The sequence below is a fragment of the Electrona antarctica genome (assembly GCF_951216825.1).
Source record: "Electrona antarctica genome assembly, chromosome: 10".
Taxonomy (NCBI): Eukaryota; Metazoa; Chordata; class Actinopteri; order Myctophiformes; family Myctophidae; genus Electrona; species Electrona antarctica.
Window position 1 is genome coordinate 5,931,410 of NC_136791.1, and position 21,572 is coordinate 5,952,981.

Consider the following 21,572-nt stretch of genomic DNA (forward strand, 5'->3'; position numbering starts at 1 on the left):
CTGTGCGTCGTTAATGATTTCCATTCATATTTGATACAGCCAGTTTCTGGAGAAAATGGAATTAATGTGGCCGCAAAAGCCTTGAAACTACATATGAAGGCAATGTTGCTGCTAATATACGTCACGCCCAGCTGTCAACATTGCGTTCCTGATATTCCTCGTTGACGTAAGCTCAGCTGGTGGTGACTCGACTCGTACTAACCACGAAACATTAAATATCAATAAAATAAAAAAATATAAACGTAATTAACATTCAGTTTCTGTTGTGCGACGGACAGATGCAGCCACCCCGCATACCCGGAAATGTAGTCTCTGGGTTGTTTGACTCGTTTCTAACACTTATTTTGTTACTCTTTGGGTATATTTGTACATTTCCACCTTCAGTCGATGCTTCATATCCATACGAGTGAAAAGGCCGGGGTGATCGGTTTATTTTTCAAACACAGTTCTTATATGAGGCGATCTAAAATCCCCCTATGGAGATTACAATGCAAATAAAAAGTACATGAACCTGTGGACTGACGCCCTCTACTGAAAGTAGAGGGCAGTGACGTCAGGACTTCGGTGCTCTATAGCGCGGCACCGAGTGTCGCGCTATGAGCTTGTAGGACTGCTATTTTTTTTGTATCGTGAAAATGCGGCACAAATCTTTGAGCGAACGTTTTTAACTCAAATCTTTGCTTCTGAGGGGTTCCTGGAACAACATATTTTCAGATGGGGGTCGGTGGCCAATTACATATATTTTTTGCGGTCCTTGACATGACATATTGAGCACCGTACAGAAAGGTTGAATAGAGGAAGGGAGCGCTGCTGTGGTCCTGTGTTTGTTGAACTGAATACAGGTGCTCGTTGGCAAGGTTTAATCATGTTGAACTGAATACAGGTGCTCGTTGGCGAGGTTTAATCATGTTGAACTGAATACAGGTGCTCGTTGGCGAGGTTAAATCATGTTGAACTGAATACAGGTGCTCGTTGGCAAGGTTTAATCATGTTGAACTGAATACAGGTGCTCGTTGGCGAGGTTTAATCATGTTGAACTGAATACAGGTGCTCGTTGGCGAGGTTTAATCATGTTGAACTGAATACAGGTGCTCGTTGGCGAGGTTTAATCATGTTGAACTGAATACAGGTGCTCGTTGGCAAGGTTTAATCATGAAATTAAAGAAGAGGATCCAAGGCACTCTGTTCCAGTGAAGTGAAAAAGCCTTTATTGTAAGTTTTAAGGCAAAGATCATTACATAAAAGGGAGGACAAACGCGTTTCGGCAATCAGCCTTCGTCAGGGTCCCTTAAAACTTACAATAAAGGCTTTTTCACTTCACTGGAACAGAGTGCCTCCTTGGATGCTCTTCCTATCCTATTTTCACAGAAACATAGGTGTTTTTTTAATTTCGACGTCAGGCCAGACTATGACTAAAAGGAAATCAAAATGAACCCTGGTTCTCTCTCTCTCTCTCTCCGTGTGTCTCTTCTCCCCAGGGACCAGTAACGGCTCCGTGCTGGTGTACAACCTCACCAGTGGTCTCCTCCACAAGGAGCTGAGCGTCCACTCATGTGAAGTCAGGTAAGAGCAGTGCTGGAGAAAAAAAAATAGTACTCGCATGTTTTACTGAAGTAAAAGTATCAATACTGCAAAGTAACTTTAGAACTACAGAAGGAGAATAGACTGGAGCAGCACAGACATTTAGAGCCTTTTATTAGGTGCTAAAGTATACAAAAGACTAACGTTTCGACCTTGCGGTCTTCATCAGAGTCATGAAGTAACTTTAGAACTACTCCGTTACAATTAAAGGTCCGGTAATCAAAATGTACTTTGCGTAAAAGTATTGATATCGGATTCAGAAGTACCAACAGTGGCAATTACTCACTATGGAGATTTCAATTTCAAGATTTCAAATGTATACAAATATTTAGAAAATAGAAGATCTACAAGCTCACAATGTGTCGCATTGTGAGCTTGTACTGTAGACTGGCTATTTTCAAATGGCCGAAATGTATACAGGGCTTAAGTGTTTAACCCATTCTGGGCGGGATCCCCTTTTGGTGTTAGCATTGTTATGCTTTAAATATTGAAAAATAGCAGATCTACAAGCTCATAGCGCGCCACCGAGTGGCGCGCTACGAGCTTGTAGGTCTGCTATTTTTGGAAAATCAAAGAACGACTGACATAGAAACATAGCTTTTTCAGAAAACTGTCAGGATGTAGAAGACATTTTAGAATCTGATCTCAGGTCAAAATGGGTTAATGTATGTTTTGCAATAATAATCAAAGTAACTAGTAACTCAAGTTTTCAAATAAATGTAGTGGAGTAAAAGTACAATATTTGCCTCTGAGATGTAGTGGAGTAGAAGTAAAAGTACTGGAAATTGGAAATGCTCAATTAAAGTACAAATACCTCAAAATTGTACTTAAGTAGGAGTACTTAAAGTAAATGCACTAAGTTACTGTCCACCACTGCTATATAGTTCAGTGGGTGTACTGTAAAGGTCCTGAGTGCTAATTTAACTCAGAGAGTGGACACATGGCACCCGTTTGGTCCATTTGGTTCCATTCTCAGAGTTAAATGACCACTGAGGTCTTTACTGTGTGGAGCACAGCAGTTTCCCTGTCCTAGATTAGGGGATCAAAGCCTTCAAACTCTTTGAAAGTCTGCGTATGCAAAACCCCTAGAGTTTGCCACCCGTCACTAAACCTTAAAATGACATACAGTAGATCAGAAGACTGACATTTGTGACAACAAAGTGTACATGTTTTGTTTATTACTAAATAATAATATGACACAGCAATTCTTACATACAGTGCAGTACATACACATTTAAAATGGTTGTTTCTACGCCTTAGACCCTATGGAATAAAAATAAAAATAAAGAAAAGGTTGAAGCTCAGAGGGTATGCGCATGCTTTCGAGTGGCAAAGCGAGTGGAAAAGCAACATGCAAAGTGAGTTTAACATTGTTTAACGTTGTTTAATGCAATCAGATAGGAATTTTCTGTTTGGATATATGGGCTATCAAGGCCAGAAAGTAGTTTTTTGCCACTTGGTAGGCATTCCTGCATAACTTCCGGGTTTGATGATGATGTCACGCGCATACCCTCTATCATGGAACCTTTTAATTCCGTGGTAAAATTCTCACAAACATCTACTTTTATCTATCTGCTGCTAATATTGGTATTGATGAAGCAGTAGGTGATGGAGTCAGTATAATGATGATGTCTCAAGGCCTGTTGATGAAGCAGTAGGTGATGGAGTCAGTATAATGATAATGTCTCACGTGGCCTGTTGATGAAGCAGTAGGTGATGGAGTCAGTATAATGATGATGTCTCACATGGCCTGTTGATGAAGCAGTAGGTGATGGAGTCAGTATAATGATGATGTCTCAAGGCCTGTTGATGAAGCAGTAGGTGATGGAGTCAGTATAATGATGATGTCTCACATGGCCTGTTGATGAAGCAGTAGGTGATGGAGTCAGTATAATGATGATGTCTCACATGGCCTGTTGATGAAGCAGTAGGTGATGGAGTCAGTATAATGATGATGTCTCACGTGGCCTGTTGATGAAGCAGTAGGTGATGGAGTCAGTCTAATGATGATGTCTCACGTGGCCTGTTGATGAAGCAGTAGGTGATGGAGTCAGTATAATGATGATGTCTCACGTGGCCTGTTGATGAAGCAGTAGGTGATGGAGTCAGTCTAATGATGATGTCTCACGTGGCCTGTTGATGAAGCAGTAGGTGAATGAGTCAGTATAATGATGATGTCTCACGTGGCCTGTTGTTGAAGCAGTAGGTGATGGAGTCAGTATAATGATGATGTCTCACGTGGCCTGTTGATGAAGCAGAAGGTGATGGAGTCAGTATAATGATGACGTCTCACGTGGCCTGTTGATGAAGCAGTAGGTGAATGAGTCAGTATAATGATGATGTCTCGCGTGGCCTGTTGATGAAGCAGTAAGTGATGGAGTCAGTATAATGATGATGTCTCACGTGGCCTGTTGATGAAGCAGAAGGTGATGGAGTCAGTATAATGATGACGTCTCACGTGGCCTGTTGATGAAGCAGTAGGTGATGGAGTCAGTATAATGATGATGTCTCACGTGGCCTGTTGATGAAGCAGTAGGTGATGGAGTCAGTATGGTGATGATGTCTCGCGTGGCCTGTTGATGAAGCAGTTGGTGATGGAGTCAGTATAATGATGATGTCTCACGTGGCCTGTTGATGAAGCAGTAGGTGATGGAGTCAGTATAATGATGAGGTCTCGCGTGGCCTGTTGATGAAGCAGTAGGTGATGGAGTCAGTATGGTGATGATGACTCGCGTGGCCTGTTGATGAAGCAGTAGGTGATGGAGTCAGTATGGTGATGATGTCTCGCGTGGCCTGTTGATGAAGCAGTAGGTGATGGAGTCAGTATAATGATAATGTCTCTTGTGGCCTGTTGATGAAGCAGTAGGTGATGGAGTCAGTATAATGATGATGACTCGCGTGGCCTGTTGATGAAGCAGTAGGTGATGGAGTCAGTATAATGATGATATCTCGCGTGGCCTGTTGATGAAGCAGTTGGTGATGGAGTCAGTATAATGATGATGTCTCGCGTGGCCTGTTGATGAAGCAGTAGGTGATGGAGTCAGTATAATGATGATGTCTCACATGGCCTGTTGATGAAGCAGTAGGTGATGGAGTCAGTATAATGATGTCTCGCGTGGCCTGTTGATGAAGCAGTAGGTGATGGAGTCAGTATAATGATGATGTCTCACGTGGCCTGTTGATGAAGCAGTAGGTGATGGAGTCAGTATAATGATGATGTCTCGCGTGGCCTGTTGATGAAGCAGTAGGTGATGGAGTCAGTATAATGATGATGTCTCGCGTGGCCACACTGTTGAAGCAGTAGGTGATGGAGTCAGTATAATGAGAATGTCTCGCGTGGCCACACTGTTGCCTCTCGCAATTTTCAAACGCTTCCATCCTACAGTCTGGAGAACGGAACCTCGTTCCATGAGTAAGCGATAAAGCCATGGAAAATGTTTATTCAACTTTCAGCATGATCACAGGTTTTAAAAGACAGAGGTGCCATTACAAACACTGAATTATTTTCCAAATGGTGTAAAACTCAAATCTAAAATCCACTATCATTTTCAAGTCCCCCACATATATGGGATTGGTGATTTTCTGTATCTCTCAGTTCTGCATGATGGGGTGTCCAGGTCGTCTCCATTTCTAGTTTGACGTCCAGAGATCTCTTTCCTGAGGGGAGGTAGCCAGTTCCTGAAGTTCCTGGCGAAGTCAACGCGGATGTGACGCATCCCCTCACAAAAACAAGTCCAACTCGAAGCAAAACAGCATGTCGATTGTTGACGCTAAGACGGCTAGTTCGTTTTCGGCGTTATTTCTACTTCCACTAGTTATGTCGGTGCTAATTCCATGATTCTTTTCTGTGTTAAACTATCCGCACACAAATAGCATGAATCTCCCACCTGTATGACTCTATGCTCCCGTCTCGGTTGTGTTTCCAATGGCACTACAGTTCAGTGAGTACTGCGTCGTAATTCAAAGTCAAAGTCGTACGATTTGTCACACACGTTACCGCAGTGTAAATTTGTTCTCCGCATTTGACCCATCTCTTGGAGCAGTGAGCCGCAGCCAAGGAGCGGTGAGCTGCAGCCGTGCCGCGCTCGGGAATCATTTGATTAGTGGATTTGACCCCCCAATCCAACCATTTGATGCTGAGTGCCAAGCAGGGAGGAATTGGGTCCCATTTTTACAGTCTTTGGTATGACCCGGCCGGGGATCGAACCCCGACCCCCCAGTTTCAGGGCGGACACTCTAACCACAGGGCCACTGACTGGTTGAATATCTTTCCAATTTGAGCAGCAGAGACAGCTTCCGTTCCTCGGCTCTTGGGAGCTGTAGTTCCAGACTCTATATAACATTCAGGAGGTGTAGTTCCAGACTCTATATAGCATTCGGAGATTGTGGAATAGTTGTCTGGCGTCTACGCGAGACTAGTATAATGATGGAGTCAGTATATATCGAGCTGGTAATTGAGGGAGCGGGTAATTCATTTACCTTTTTGTTTCAGTTCACCATGCAGACCAACCCCCGTCCCCCTGCTATGTGCTGCTCTACTGCTGGGAAGGTTAATTGCAGTTTAAGTGGCAGCCATCCCTGATGAGACTTAAAGTCAAGAGCGGTAGTCCCCCCACAGCACCGTACAACGACAGGGTCAAAACGCCAGCAAAAAGGGCAGGCCTCGCCTCATTAATTATTATTCTCTTAACGAGCAGTGAAACTATATCAACGTGATTAATTGGCCGCAGCATTGAATTAATTACTACCACTAAAGAGATCGATTGGGAGGGAAGGGAACACCGTCCCCGCAAGCAGAACCAGGCTTTCCCCCCAGTGAGTTTAAGTTTCTCTCCATAAACACAAACTTTCAAAGGTTCATAACCAGCTCTAATGCAGCCAGATATAATTATGCCATTTTTCATCCAACAGGTGTTGTTATTGTTACTGTTGTATAAGATTCCCCTGTTGGGCCTGGGCCATGGCTCAGCGGTCCAGGCACCTTGGCTGGCAATCCAGTCTGGCAGTGTGCCGCGGGTTCGACTCCCGATCCTGACAGCCTTTACTGCATGTCATCCCCCCCCCCCCATCTCTCTCCCCATTTCCTGTCAGCCTACTCTCTATCCCTCCATAAAAAAATATAAAATAAAGGCGAAAGCCACAAAAAAGATTCCCCTGTTGGCAAAAATATATAAACGGTGTATTTTTTGAGAATTACATTTTGAGTTGTCACGACTCCCTTTTAGGCTGTGGGTGTGTGTTGGGGGGGGTGATATTATAACGTGTTGCCATGCCAACACGCATGCACAATTTAGCCAACCTGCCCGCCACCAGAAGCAGTTTGATTGTGCATGGTGTTCAGCTGCTACACTATGCGGCACATCAATCTTTACTTTATTTCCCAAGAGATGTTTTTTTTGTTTCTCCTCCGACAGACAGAGGTGGCTGTAATAATTTGCAACTCAAAGAATCCATGCTTCATGCACGGACCTGGATTTGGCTTTGCTTCCTTCAGAAAGCAGAGCTTTGTCATTCGCTCTCCTTTCGTGATGCTGCTTGTTAGCTGTCACTTAACACATGGACGCTGCTTGTTAGCTGTCACTGAATCTAGTGCACTTACACACTGCATACAATATTAAACATCAGAGCCTGTCACTGTTTTACTTATTTCATGAGCTCCCTGTCTCATCCCCGTGTTGGCACTTAACTAGGGGTGTAACGATACATCTTAACAGTGATACGATACGTATCACAATGCATGGTTGACGATACGATACATGGATAACTTTGGTTCATTATGGCGATACGATAACATTCAATGATTTGAGATCGATACAGTAACTATTTAGCAAATACATTAAATATGTGTGAAACTTGTGGATAGTGCAGGTTTTTAAGGGAAACACAGTGATGCTCTGGCAAATAGATGGACATTGTATTTGAACACATACAGTATGGACAAACCCACGCCTTGACATGAACACAGAGAATTCACACATTTATCGATAGATCAAGTGTAGCTATATGGATTCTGTAATGGAAAAGTAATTAACCCCTGCTTTTTCCTTTTTCTTCTTAAAATTGCTAAATACAATACACAAGTACTGATAGTATTGATAACATTGATTATTTCCATTGCAAAACGATTCGATACAGATTATTTCCATTGCAAAACGATTCGATACAGATTATTTACATTGCAAAACGATTCGATACAGATTATTTCCATTGCAAAACGATTCGATACAGATTATTTACATTGCAAAACGATTCGATACAGATTATTTACATTGCAAAACGATTCGATACAGATTATTTACATTGCAAAACGATTCGATACAGATTATTTACATTGCAAAACGATACGATACAAAGTCAAACGATACGATACGATATTTGCTGTTTACATATCGATTTTTTTTAAATTGAAATGGATATTTCGATACAGTAACTATATCGTTACACCCTACACTTAATGTGTATCCATTCCCTTCAGTTTGCTCGTCTAGAGCTTTGCCATTTGTTGACTCGTTGATTTATGTCACTACAGACGCTGCTCAAATGAAGCCATAAACAACAAATAAACACATGAAGGCATACACGCCAGGGCGAAGGCGCACAAGCATAAACTGTGACATAAACGATGCACTACACAAGCACATACATAATTCATACGCGCACGCAAGCACGCAGTCGGTGCGCACGCACACACACACACACACACACACACCTTCCTTATCTTTTCCTTTTCTCTGTTCCTGTGTTAACTACAGTAGCTCAGTTAAGATAACATGCTTGTATACTTCTATACGGACTAAACTGTCTCTTAACCCATTTTGACCTGAGATCAGATTCTAAAAATGTCTTCTACATCCTGACAGTTTTCAAAAATAGCAGACCTACAAGCTCGTAGCGCGCCACTCGGTGGCGCGCTATGAGCTTGTAGATCTGCTATTTTTCAATAGCTAAAGCATAGCATAATGCTAACACCAAAAGGGGTTCCCGCCCAGAATGGGTTAAATTCTATAAGCGTATGTTTTGTTTGGCTGGAAGCAATAAGGGACACTGTATTGAAATCATGCAGTGTAACAGCCTCTGCCTCAGCCTAGCCACAGGGAGGGAGGTCCAGATAATTAGCATCTCATCTACATTTTTGTGGGTGAAATTGTAGTAATTAATCATGCGTATATTTAGCATCTCATTATGCTTGCTGGCCGCCCATACTGGGCTCATCTCCCAGAATGTTGACTTTCTCTTGGCTTGATTTTGCTAAGCATTTTAAACTATTTTAGTTAGTGGAATTCAGTGGTAGATGGAAGAATTACTCAGTGTGTGTGTGTGTGTGTGTGTGTGTGTGTGTGTGTGTCTGTGTCTGTGTCTGTGTCTGTGTGTGTGTGTGTGTGTGTGTGTGTGTGTGTTCAGGGGGATTGAATGGGTGAGTCTCACCAGCTTCCTGAGCTTTGCTACCTCTGCCCCCAACAACATGGGCATGGTGCGGAATGAACTGCAGCACATCGACCTGCCCACTGGTGAGTCCATTACACACACACACACACACACACACACACACACACACGTGCACGCGCATGCACGTTCGTTCCACACACACTGGGTGAGTACTGCTTCTGTCCCAGCGTGTACCTCCAGTCACTCTTTCACTCACTTTAATTCTCTCCCTCTAGTGCAGATTCCAGGTGGTGCTCCCTAGTCCCTCCTACTTCAATTATATAGTGCAGATTCCAGGTGGTGCTCCCTAGTCCCTCCTACTTCAATTATATAGTGCAGATTCCAGGTGGTGCTCCCTAGTCCCTCCTACTTCAATTATATAGTGCAGATTCCAGGTGGTGCTCCCTAGTCCCTCCTACTTCAATTATATAGTGCAGATTCCAGGTGGTGCTCCCTAGTCCCTCCTACTTCAATTATATAGTGCAGATTCCAGGTGGTGCTCCCTAGTCCCGCCCACTTCAATTTGCAATTCAGGCATTTAGCAGATGCTCTTTTCCAGAGTGACTTTCTAATAGAGCGTTGCGGTCCCGCCCCCTCGAGAGACCCGGTCCCGCCCCCTCGAGAGACCCGGAAAAGAAATCCCTGTTCATTTTCCTCATAGACCTTTCAGAAAGTATTTATTTAAAGACGTTTACGTCGCGGACAAAGCCAACTCTTGTCGTGACAAATCATATCAAAATGGGTTAACAGTAGCATTTGTGGCCAAGCAAACAGCATTTGTCTACAGTATGTAAGTAATATGACATACGTGAACAAGTAAGCAACAAGTAGGTATTATCTGCATAGTGTAATTATTTAGCATCTATCACAAAATTGCAGACAAGAAGAAAACACAAGGAATGAGGAGACCTATATGCATGTTGTACAGTATGCATAATGCATACTGTACAAACATTTAGATTCTATCAAAAATAGATCATATTTTATCAGGAAAAATAGGCCATGGTCAATATTGATTAATTTCACATTTATAACTAGTTTTAACAATTCAGGAATGTTTCACAGAAGAAGGGGAAGTACAGTACATATCCTCAACCTTTTATTTGTCACTCACCAATTTGCCATCTGCCAATGGAAATGAATGACTACCGACTTCTTGTTGTCGTTTTGATGTGAGTGCCGGGTTAGGGTTGGCTCTGTTGATCGGTCGGTCCATCCAACGATAATTGGTCCCAAAGAAGATGGTCTGGATTGCAACAGATTGCAACAGAATTGGCTGTGCACCTCCATGCCCTCCACCAGCTCAGTGGAGGCTGTGCACCTCCATGTCCTCCACCATCTCAGTGGAGGCTGTGCACCTCCATGTCCTCCACCATCTCAGTGGAGGCTGTGCACCTCCATGTCCTCCACCATCTCAGTGGAGGCTGTGCACCTCCATGCCCTCCACCAGCTCAGTGGAGGCTGTGCACCTCCATGCCCTCCACCAGCTCAGTGGAGGCTGTGCACCTCCATGCCCTCCACCAGCTCAGTGGAGGCTGTGCACCTCCATGCCCTCCACCAGCTCAGTGGAGGCTGTGCACCTCCATGCCCTCCACCAGCTCAGTGGAGGCTGTGCACCTCCATGCCCTCCACCAGCTCAGTGGAGGCTGTGCACCTCCATGCCCTCCACCAGCTCATTGGAGGCTGTGCACCTCCATGTCCTCCACCATCTCAGTGGAGGCTGTGCACCTCCATGCCCTCCACCAGCTCAGTGGAGGCTGTGCACCTCCATGCCCTCCACCAGCTCAGTGGAGGCTGTGCACCTCCATGCCCTCCACCAGCTCAGTGGAGGCTGTGCACCTCCATGCCGTCCACCAGCTCAGTGGAGGCTGTGCACCTCCATGCCCTCCACCAGGTCAGTGGAGGCTGTGCACCTCCATGCCTTCCACCAGCTCAGTGGAGGCTGTGCACCTCCATGCCCTCCACCAGGTCAGTGGAGGCTGTGCACCTCCATGGCCTCCACCAGCTCAGTGGAGGCTGTGCACCTCCATGCCCTCCACCAGCTCAGTGGAGGCTGTGCACCTCCATGCCCTCCACCAGCTCAGTGGAGGCTGTGCACCTCCATGCCCTCCACCAGCTCAGTGGAGGCTGTGCACCTCCATGTCCTCCACCATCTCAGTGGAGGCTGTGCACCTCCATGTCCTCCACCATCTCAGTGGAGGCTGTGCACCTCCATGTCCTCCACCATCTCAGTGGAGGCTGTGCACCTCCATGCCCTCCACCAGCTCAGTGGAGGCTGTGCACCTCCATGCCCTCCACCAGCTCAGTGGAGGCTGTGCACCTCCATGCCCTCCACCAGCTCAGTGGAGGCTGTGCACCTCCATGCCCTCCACCAGCTCAGTGGAGGCTGTGCACCTCCATGCCCTCCACCAGCTCAGTGGAGGCTGTGCACCTCCATGCCCTCCACCAGCTCAGTGGAGGCTGTGCACCTCCATGCCCTCCACCAGCTCATTGGAGGCTGTGCACCTCCATGTCCTCCACCATCTCAGTGGAGGCTGTGCACCTCCATGCCCTCCACCAGCTCAGTGGAGGCTGTGCACCTCCATGCCCTCCACCAGCTCAGTGGAGGCTGTGCACCTCCATGCCCTCCACCAGCTCAGTGGAGGCTGTGCACCTCCATGCCGTCCACCAGCTCAGTGGAGGCTGTGCACCTCCATGCCCTCCACCAGGTCAGTGGAGGCTGTGCACCTCCATGCCCTCCACCAGCTCAGTGGAGGCTGTGCACCTCCATGCCCTCCACCAGGTCAGTGGAGGCTGTGCACCTCCATGGCCTCCACCAGCTCAGTGGAGGCTGTGCACCTCCATGCCCTCCACCAGCTCAGTGGAGGCTGTGCACCTCCATGCCCTCCACCAGCTCAGTGGAGGCTGTGCACCTCCATGCCCTCCACCAGCTCAGTGGAGGCTGTGCACCTCCATGCCCTCCACCAGCTCAGTGGAGGCTGTGCACCTCCATGCCCTCCACCAGCTCAGTGGAGGCCGTGCACCTCCATGCCCGCCACCAGCTCAGTGGCCTTGTGTCCGTCCTGATATTCATTCATTGGGGGGCGGGACCGCAACGCTCTATTAGAAAGTCACTCTGGAAAAGAGCATCTGCTAAATGCCTGAATTGCAAATTGAAGTGGGCGGGACTAGGGAGCACCACCTGGAATCTGGGCATCAAAATAGCCGATCCAGAAGCTCACAAGCTTGTAGATCTACTATTTTCAGCATGCAACCAACTGTAAAATGACTTCTACTAGATATCTTGTCCACTAGTCCTTTCCTAACATTTTACTCCAGTTTTTGTGTTGACAAAATTTTCAATATATTTTTTGTCTTAGTTTTTGTCTTAGTTTTAGTCATCATAGCTTAGTTTTCTTTTAGTTTCCATTTAGTTTTCGTCAGTGAAAAAAAGGTAATCGACGAACATTTTTTTGTCTTAGTATTAGTTGACGACATCAACAATACTTCCCTGCTTGGCACTCACCATCTACAGTAGGCATCAAGGATCGCCAGTACCTCTGATATACTAGTGTCATGACAGGGCTGAACCATTGGTTCCCCTTATAAGCTGCTTTCTTAATTTGTGCTCTGGAGAATGGCCCTACTGAATTTTGTGACCCATATAGCCGTTTCTCCAGAACTACTTTTAGGCCAAAATGTCCACTTCCTCTCAAACTCTAATGGTCAGATTGATATGTAACCTGCCAGATATACTTCCTGAGTGTGGTGGATGAACCCTAACTGTTTGAGGGATGCCATGACGTTGCCTCTAGCGCCACCCTCAAAATGTCATATTTGTACCCCCATACAATTCTCGTTTTGTTTTGAACGTTTTAGTCCCACCAGTAAACATGGGGAATTGGGGATGCCAATGTCTGTCGGTTCAAACCACGTTGTTCTGTTTCAGGGGTGGGCAACTTTGACGATGGCGAGGGCCAATATATTTCCACACTCACTCCAGAGGGCCACACTGCATATTACTGTCGTAGTAAAAATAGCCGATCTACAAGCTCAAAACGCGTCGCAATGAGATGCGTTTTGAGCTTGTAGATCAGCTATTTTTGCTATATTTTAATTGAAAACCTGAATATCCTGCATGTGGCCCCCGGGCCGCCAGTTGCCCACGTTGTTCTGTTTGTAAGGAGCAGCACAGAGCCTCTATGGGCCACTAACAGGGCTCTCTACACACAGAGCCTCTAGGGGCCACTAGCAGGGCTCTCTACACACAGAGCCTCTAGGGGCCACTAACAGGGCTCTCTACACACAGAGCCTCTAGGGGCCACTAGCAGGGCTCTTTGTTATCCATCCAATCTCTACACTGCATACTGATCAACAATTTAATCCCTTTTAGGGCCACCATGTAAGCTTTAGTACATCATTCCATCTTCTCTGCATTGCTCTCTCGGGTTTGATCCCCTTACCTCTGTTTACTTCTGTCTTTTAGTCGTCTAATCTCGTTCTCCAGGAGCATAGTCTGACTCTGAAGGCATCCCTGAAGGGTGTCTGACTTTGAGAATGAGATCGTATCACGTTCTGGGGACTTGTGGTTGAACGCCTGCTGAGCCCCTAGAATCATTTCCCCATCAGTGGCCATAGATCCTGGAGGGGGTAAAGAGGACGCAGGGCATAGGGTGGCAGAGTTAAGTAGAGGACAAATGACAGTACGTTGGGAAGAGATGGATGGCGTTGCTAGTCGACAAAATAAATGTGGATGGGGAGAGCTATAAAACGTCAATGGAACGACGAAAGGGGAATGAGTTTGCTAATAAAATATGGCATATGCCGTGATTTTTATTTGCTCCTTTTATAGGCCTTTTGCTCTTAACCCATTTTGGGCGGGAACCCCTTTTGGTGTTAGCATTATGTTATGCTTTAGCTATTGAAAAATAGCAGATCTACAAGCTCATAGCGCGACACCGAGTGCCGCACTATGAACTTGTAGGTCTGCTATTTTTGAAAAATCAAAGAACGACTGACATAGAAACATAGCTTTTTCAGAAAACTGTCAGGATTTAGAAGACATTTTTAGAATCTGATCTCAGGTCAAAATGGGTTAAATATAATTTACACATCAATCGAACCACTTGTTTAGTTTATTTTCCCTTATTTGTTTTAGTACGAAGTGTTAAAAATGTCTGTACGGTGCTCCTTGTCCAACTTTTTATTGTAGAACCCTGGAACTCTCCAATCACTTTATATTGCCTAGGTTTATGAACTTTGCATTGACTACATAAAACTGTGTAATGGTTAAAAATGGCAGAGATAGTAAATGTTCTTTCCCCTCAGTTCATCCAAAATGGCAGAGATAGTAAATGTTCTTTCCCCTCAGTTCATCCAAAATGGCAGAGATAGTAAATGTTCTTTCCCCTCAGTTCATCCAAAATGGCAGAGATAGTAAATGTTCTTTCCCCTCAGTTCATCCAAAATGGCAGAGATAGTAAATGTTCTTTCCCCTCAGTTCATCCAATCCACTTCCTTAATGACTTTGTGCTAAGAGTCGTCAAAGTTAACAGTCCACAGGATTAGCTTTGGTTAGTCTATTTTATAGCACACACTCCTAATTCTCCCGAGTTGCTGAAACAAGTTCATGTGTGTTCAAAAGACCTTCTACTGAGCTTTTACAAGGTCAAAAAGAGACCTTGACCGCAAATGTAGCTACTATCCGTGGAGAAATAACCGAGGTTGGGTGCAGTCCTGCCAGCATCATCCTCCTCCTGGCTCCCAAGGTGTGGAATGACCTCCACCCCCCGCCCCGCCCCCGCTGTCAGGGTCTCATGCCTGATTTATTTATCCTTTGTTCGATGCCGGTGTCGCGCATGGAAATTGCTGATCTACAAGCTTAGAGCTGCTTTTTCCGGTGCAAGACACTGGCACATAATTAATAAGGGTGTAACGATATAGTAACTGCATCGAAAAATCTATTTTTATTTCAAGAATCAAAGTATATCGAAATGAAAACGGCAACATTGACTATGTATCGTATCGTATCGTTTTGCAATGCAAATAATCGATTGTATCAACACTACATTTTTGTGCCTGGTATTTAGCCATTTTTTGGAGAAGAAAGAAAAAGAGGGGTTTAATTACTTAGTTTAAAATAAGTGTCAAGCAACTGTGCATGTTTTATTGTGTGTGTGTGCAATGCTCGTGCCTTTCCTACCTATACATATGCACATTTGAGTGTGTGTGTGTGTTCCTCTGTCCTTGAGACGCGCGCGCGTGTCTGACAAACACTGTCTGTGATTACAACGTCCCGTCGCTCTGGGCTGCTCATCTCTAGAGCTACGCTAATCAGGACGCTAGACGCTAGACACTCATCTCTAGAGCTACGCTAATCAGGACGATAGACGCTAGACACTCATCTCTAGAGCTACGCTAATCAGGACGATAGACGCTAGACACTCATCTCTATAGAGCTACGCTAATCAGGACGATAGACGCTAGACACTCATCTCTAGAGCTACGCTAATCAGGACGCTAGACGCTAGACACTCATCTCTAGAGCTACGCTAATCAGGACGATAGACGCTAGACACTCATCTCTAGAGCTACGCTAATCAGGACGATAGACGCTAGACACTCATCTCTAGAGCTACGCTAATCAGGACGCTAGACGCTGGCCATTGTGTATTTCAGAGGAAAAACACAAAAAGCGGTATGTGAAAAGTTTTGTCCGTATTAGCCTGATTACAGTGTTAAATTTTTTTAACATCTGTTTATTATGAATCTTTGGTATACAGGCATTTCAAAAATATTCAAGCAAGTTACAGATTGGTCAAAAAATAGCAGAAACATACAAACAAAACAAGACTTACAATAAAAAGAGACAATACATAACAGTCAAAGAAAAAGACAAAAACAATAAAATAATAACCGACATGGCTGATGACTACACCGCACTCCGAGGACAGAAACAACACAACACAATCTAAAAAAAACATTTACAGTAATTAGATGACATTACGGGGCAGAACAATATCGTTTCAATCACTTCAGTCCAACACAACAAGCATCTCAATAATGGGTGACCAGATTCTTTGAAACAAGGGTTCCCTTTTCGACAGGGTAAATCTAATTTTCTCCAAATGCAGCACTCCTCCCAGCTCCCTTAGCCACATATCAACTGTCGGAGGCTTATCCGACTTCCAGGCCTGTAGTATTAACTTCCTAGCTAGCAGCGTAGCGAGCGAAATGGCCCGAGCCTCATATTTGTTTTGAACCTGATCTGGTTCCACCACACCGAAGAGTGCAACTAGAGGTGCCGGGGGGGAGTCCCATTTATATGCTTTAGCCAAGAAATAAAAAAAATTACTCCAGAAACGTTGCAATTTATGACATTGAAGAAATTGATGAGACAGAGTCCCTTGTTCTGTTAAACACTTTCCACACATGGGAGAAGAATCTTTAAAGATTTTGTTTAATTTAGTTGGGGAATAGTGCAGCCTATGAACAATCTTAAATTGAATCAGAGAGTGCCTAACATTGATAGAGCTATGGTGAATGTTGGCGATACAGTCCTCCCATACTCCATCTGAAATCTCTATGCCCAATTCTCTTTGCCAATTGTCCTTAAACAAGCGTGATGATGGGCTAACCACTGCCTGCAAGGTGTCATAAAATTGAGAGACTGCACCTTTTTCAAAGGGCTCAGTGTTGAAGAAACTGTCCAAAACTGGATGACTGGGTTGTTGTTCATACTGTGGGATATGTGTTCTAAGAAAATGTCTCAATTGCAAGTAACGGAAGAAATGCGATGATGGGAGCTGGAAGGATTCTCGCAACTGTTGGAAAGAGGCAAGATAACCTTGACCACGACCTTGATTAAAGTATACATTTCGTAGGTTCACAATACCCTTTCCCTTCCATGACATAAAAACCGGGTCCGCCAATCCTGGCTGAAAAGCCGGATTGGAACATATAGGAGAATCCAAATACATTTTAGGAGCCTTTGTCAATGCTAAGATCTGAGACCATACTTTCAGAGAATTTTGAATTATGGGGTTATGTCCATAAGTACTTTTCTTGATCTTAATAGGACTATTAAGTAATGCAGGAAGACACGACCCAGAACAGGATGAATGCTCGATACTAAGCCATGAAGGCATATTCTCCAGATTACATCCAGGATAGCAGTCATACCATAGATAAAAAAAGTTTAAATGAGCCGCCATATAGTATAACCGGAATTGAGGAAGTCCAAATCCTCCTTCGTTCTTACTTTTGCCTAGCTATTCTAGGTGTTTTACCAAACCAGATAAAGGAAGAAATTATAGAGTCCAATTTTTTGAAATAGTATTGAGGGATACTTATTGGAATTGACTGGAATATATATAAAAATCTAGGCAAAGTTACCATTTTTATAGCATTTATGCGCCCAGCCATTGAAATAGGCAAAGTGCTCCAGAATACTATATTTTTCTCCAATTGTTTAATCTTTTTATCCCAATTTAATTTCAATAACTTCAATTTACTCGTAACCACAATACCTAAGCTTGTAAATTTATCCAGCACAATTGTAAACGGGGTAGATTCCAAGAATGATCTATCTGCAACCTGTGACAAGGGCATGATTACAGTGTTTCTTGGCAGCACATTTAGATTTTAGTTTTAGTCATAGTCTGTTGAATAGTTTTAGTCCCCTTTTAGTCACTGCAATGTTTTAGTGTTAGCCTAGTTTTAGTCGACGAAATATCATAAGATTTTAGTCGACTAAATCTACGGTTGATTTAGTCGTCTAAAATGTATTTTGGCGCGCCTTGATGCCGTCGTAATGAGTGTTTTTACACTTGCTGAAAATCGCCGATCTACAAGCTCACAACGCGTCGCAGCAGCATGCAGCCAATTAGACACCTTGTCCACTAGTCCCTCCCTAACATGTTAGTGTAGTTTGTATTTGTTGATGAAATTGTCAATATATTTAGTCTTACTTTTAGTCATCATAGCTTAGTTTTTATTTAATTTCCGTCTAGTTTTCGTCAGTGGAAAAAGGTAGTCGACGAACAACGTCTTAGTTTTAGTCGACGAAATCAACACTGCCTGATTACATTAACCCGGCACCACAAGAATGGAAGAGGCGGAGGTCACATTACACATAACTGCTCTTTTGCTCTTTGTCTTTGTTGTCCTTATCACCTTTGGGACCCGTCCGCTTCCTCTCTCATGCATTTTAAACAGACCACAGAGTATGTCATCTCCCAAGTGCATCAGTGCTTCCTTAAGAACGGGTGCGGTGAAAAAGCAAAACAGCCTGAAGGTCGTTTAATATCTGTTGACATTTTGCATAATGTCTTTCTGTGGCGGGTTGGAAGGAGCCCCATGAATAAAAGAGGAGATCAGACTAACTGCCGTTGCTTCAGTCCTGCTGCAGCAGGGAGATGAAACCAACACCGCCACACCACTACAATGAAACCAACACCGCCACACCACTACAATGAAACCAACACCGCCACACCACTAAAATGAAACCAACACCGCCACACCACTACAATGAAACCAACACCACCACACCACTACAATGAAACCAACACCGCCACACCACTACAATGAAACCAACACCGCCACACCACTAAAATGAAACCAACACCACCACACCACTAAAATGAAACCAACACCACCACACCACTACAATGAAACCAACACCGCCACACCACTACAATGAAACCAACACCGCCACACCACTACAATGAAACCAACACCACCACACCACTACAATGAAACCAACACCACCACACCACTACAATGAAACCAACACCACCACACCACTACAATGAAACCAACACCGCCACACCACTACAATGAAACCAACACCGCCACACCACTACAATGAAACCAACACCGCCACACCACTAAAATGAAACCAACACCGCCACACCACTACAATGAAACCAACACCGCCACACCACTACAATGAAACCAACACCGCCACACCACTACAATGAAACCAACACCGCCACACCACTAAAATGAAACCAACACCGCCACATCACTACAATGAAACCAACACCGCCACACCACTAAAATGAAACCAACACCGCCACACCACTACAATGAAACCAACACCGCCACACCACTACAATGAAACCAACACCGCCACACCACTACAATGAAACCAACACCGCCACACCACTACAATGAAACCAACACCGCCACACCACTACAATGAAACCAACACCGCCACACCACTACAATGAAACCAACACCGCCACACCACTACAATGAAACCAACACCGCCACACCACTACAATGAAACCAACACCGCCACACCACTACAATGAAACCAACACCGCCACACCACTACAATGAAACCAACACCGCCACACCACTACAATGAAACCAACACCGCCACACCACTACAATGAAACCAACACCGCCACACCACTACAATGAAACCAACACCGCCACACCACTACAATGAAACCAACACCGCCACACCACTACAATGAAACCAACACCGCCACATCACTAAAATGAAACCAACACCGCCACACCACTACAATGAAACCAACACCGCCACACAACTACAATGAAACCAACACCGCCACACCACTACAATGAAACCAACACCGCCACACAACTACAATGAAACCAACACCGCCACACCACTACAATGAAACCAACACCGCCACACCACTACAATGAAACCAACACCGCCACACCACTACAATGAAACCAACACCGCCACACCACTACAATGAAACCAACACCGCCACACCACTAAAATGAAACCAACACCGCCACACCACTACAATGAAACCAACACCGCCACACCACTACAATGAAACCAACACCGCCACACCACTACAATGAAACCAACACCGCCACACCACTACAATGAAACCAACACCGCCACACCACTACAATGAAACCAACACCGCCACACCACTACAATGAAACCAACACCGCCACACCACTACAATGAAACCAACACCGCCACACCACTACAATGAAACCAACACCGCCACACCACTACAATGAAACCAACACCGCCACACCACTACAATGAAACCAACACCGCCACACCACTACAATGAAACCAACACCGCCACACCACTACAATGAAACCAACACCGCCACACCACTACAATGAAACCAACACCGCCACACCACTACAATGAAACCAACACCGCCACACCACTAAAATTAAACCAACACCACCACACCACTAAAATTAAACCAACACCACCACACCACTAAAATTAAACCAACACCGCCACACCACTACAATGAAACCAACACCACCACACCACTAAAATTAAACCAACACCGCCACACCACTACAATGAAACCAACACCGCCACACCACTACAATGAAACCAACACCACCACACCACTAAAATTAAACCAACACCGCCACACCACTACAATGAAACCAACACCGCCACACCACTACAATGAAACCAACACCGCCACACCACTACAATGAAACCAACACCACCACACCACTAAAATTAAACCAACACCGCCACACCACTAAAATTAAACCAACACCGCCACACCACTACAATGAAACCAACACCACCACACCACTAAAATTAAACCAACACCGCCACACCACTACAATTAAACAATTTCTACACTACCAGTACAAAGTTATTAAAGTTTTTTTTTTCTCACTCGCTTTTAACCCATTCAGGACGGGAACCCCTTTTGGTGTTTTAACAGTTTAAGGGCCCCAGGCCGAGGTCTCGGTCCTATTGATTAGTACGGTGTGATGCCATGGACGGAGATTGTTTAATAGGACTGAGATTATTGATATCAAACCCGATCGCATCGCTCCACAGGCTGGCAGCGTCTGTTGCGCAACATTCGATGTTGCGCAACCGTGGGACGTCATCGAAAATGTCCCCCCCCCCCCCTGTTTAGCCGAAGAGACCGAAAATCTTAAAACGTTAATCTCTTGATCTAAATCATTTCGCCCAATTCTAAGCAAAGATTATGTGTTCAGGTCCAGTCGCTAGTCGCGGTGGAATTAATCATACCTCCCGTTGTTGTCAATCGCCTCTAGAGTGTTTTGGCTGCATCTAGCTACTTCAGCCACATCCGGGATAACATCCGGTCCGTCAGTAAAAGTGCTCCGCTGCTATAAATCACTGGGCGCTCTGATTGAATGGATTAAATAACCCCGGGTAATCAAGGTGTTAACTCAAATATTTTCTTCTGGGGGGGTCCCTAGAACAACATATTTTCTGATGGGGGTCGGCGGCCAATTACATATATTTTTGCGGATCATTGACATGGAATATTTTGAGACCCACTGATATACAGTAGAAACATGGGTTTTTCAGAAAACTGTCATGATTTAGAAGACATTTGTATAATCGTCATCAGGTCTAAATGCGCTAATGTCTAATTGAGTTTACCTCTGCCCTTATAGCCTACCTATGTACCCATATACCTATGTACTGCGTATTGTTTTTTTAATATAATGCTCTGTTTTGACACTTTGTTTTAATGCTTTTCCTTCCTTTTTTCTTTTATCTGTCTTCTTATCCTCTTCTCTGTTATTATGTTATTATGCTCCGTCATGTGAAGCACTTTGGTTCGAC

At 44.7% G+C, this 21,572-nt stretch overlaps 1 protein-coding gene across 1 annotated transcript in view; it reads left to right on the forward strand.

Moving 5' to 3' along the window:
- wdr11 (WD repeat domain 11) overlaps positions 1-21,572 on the forward strand; it is a gene marked incomplete at its 3' end in the record, with an annotated part of 212,767 nt that overhangs the window by 129,135 nt on the left and 62,060 nt on the right. The window contains exons 11-12 of the mRNA XM_079512909.1: positions 1,479-1,563; positions 8,983-9,089. Of these exons, the coding sequence (XP_079369035.1) occupies positions 1,479-1,563; positions 8,983-9,089 (192 nt within the window). The remainder of the gene's footprint in view (positions 1-1,478; positions 1,564-8,982; positions 9,090-21,572) is intronic.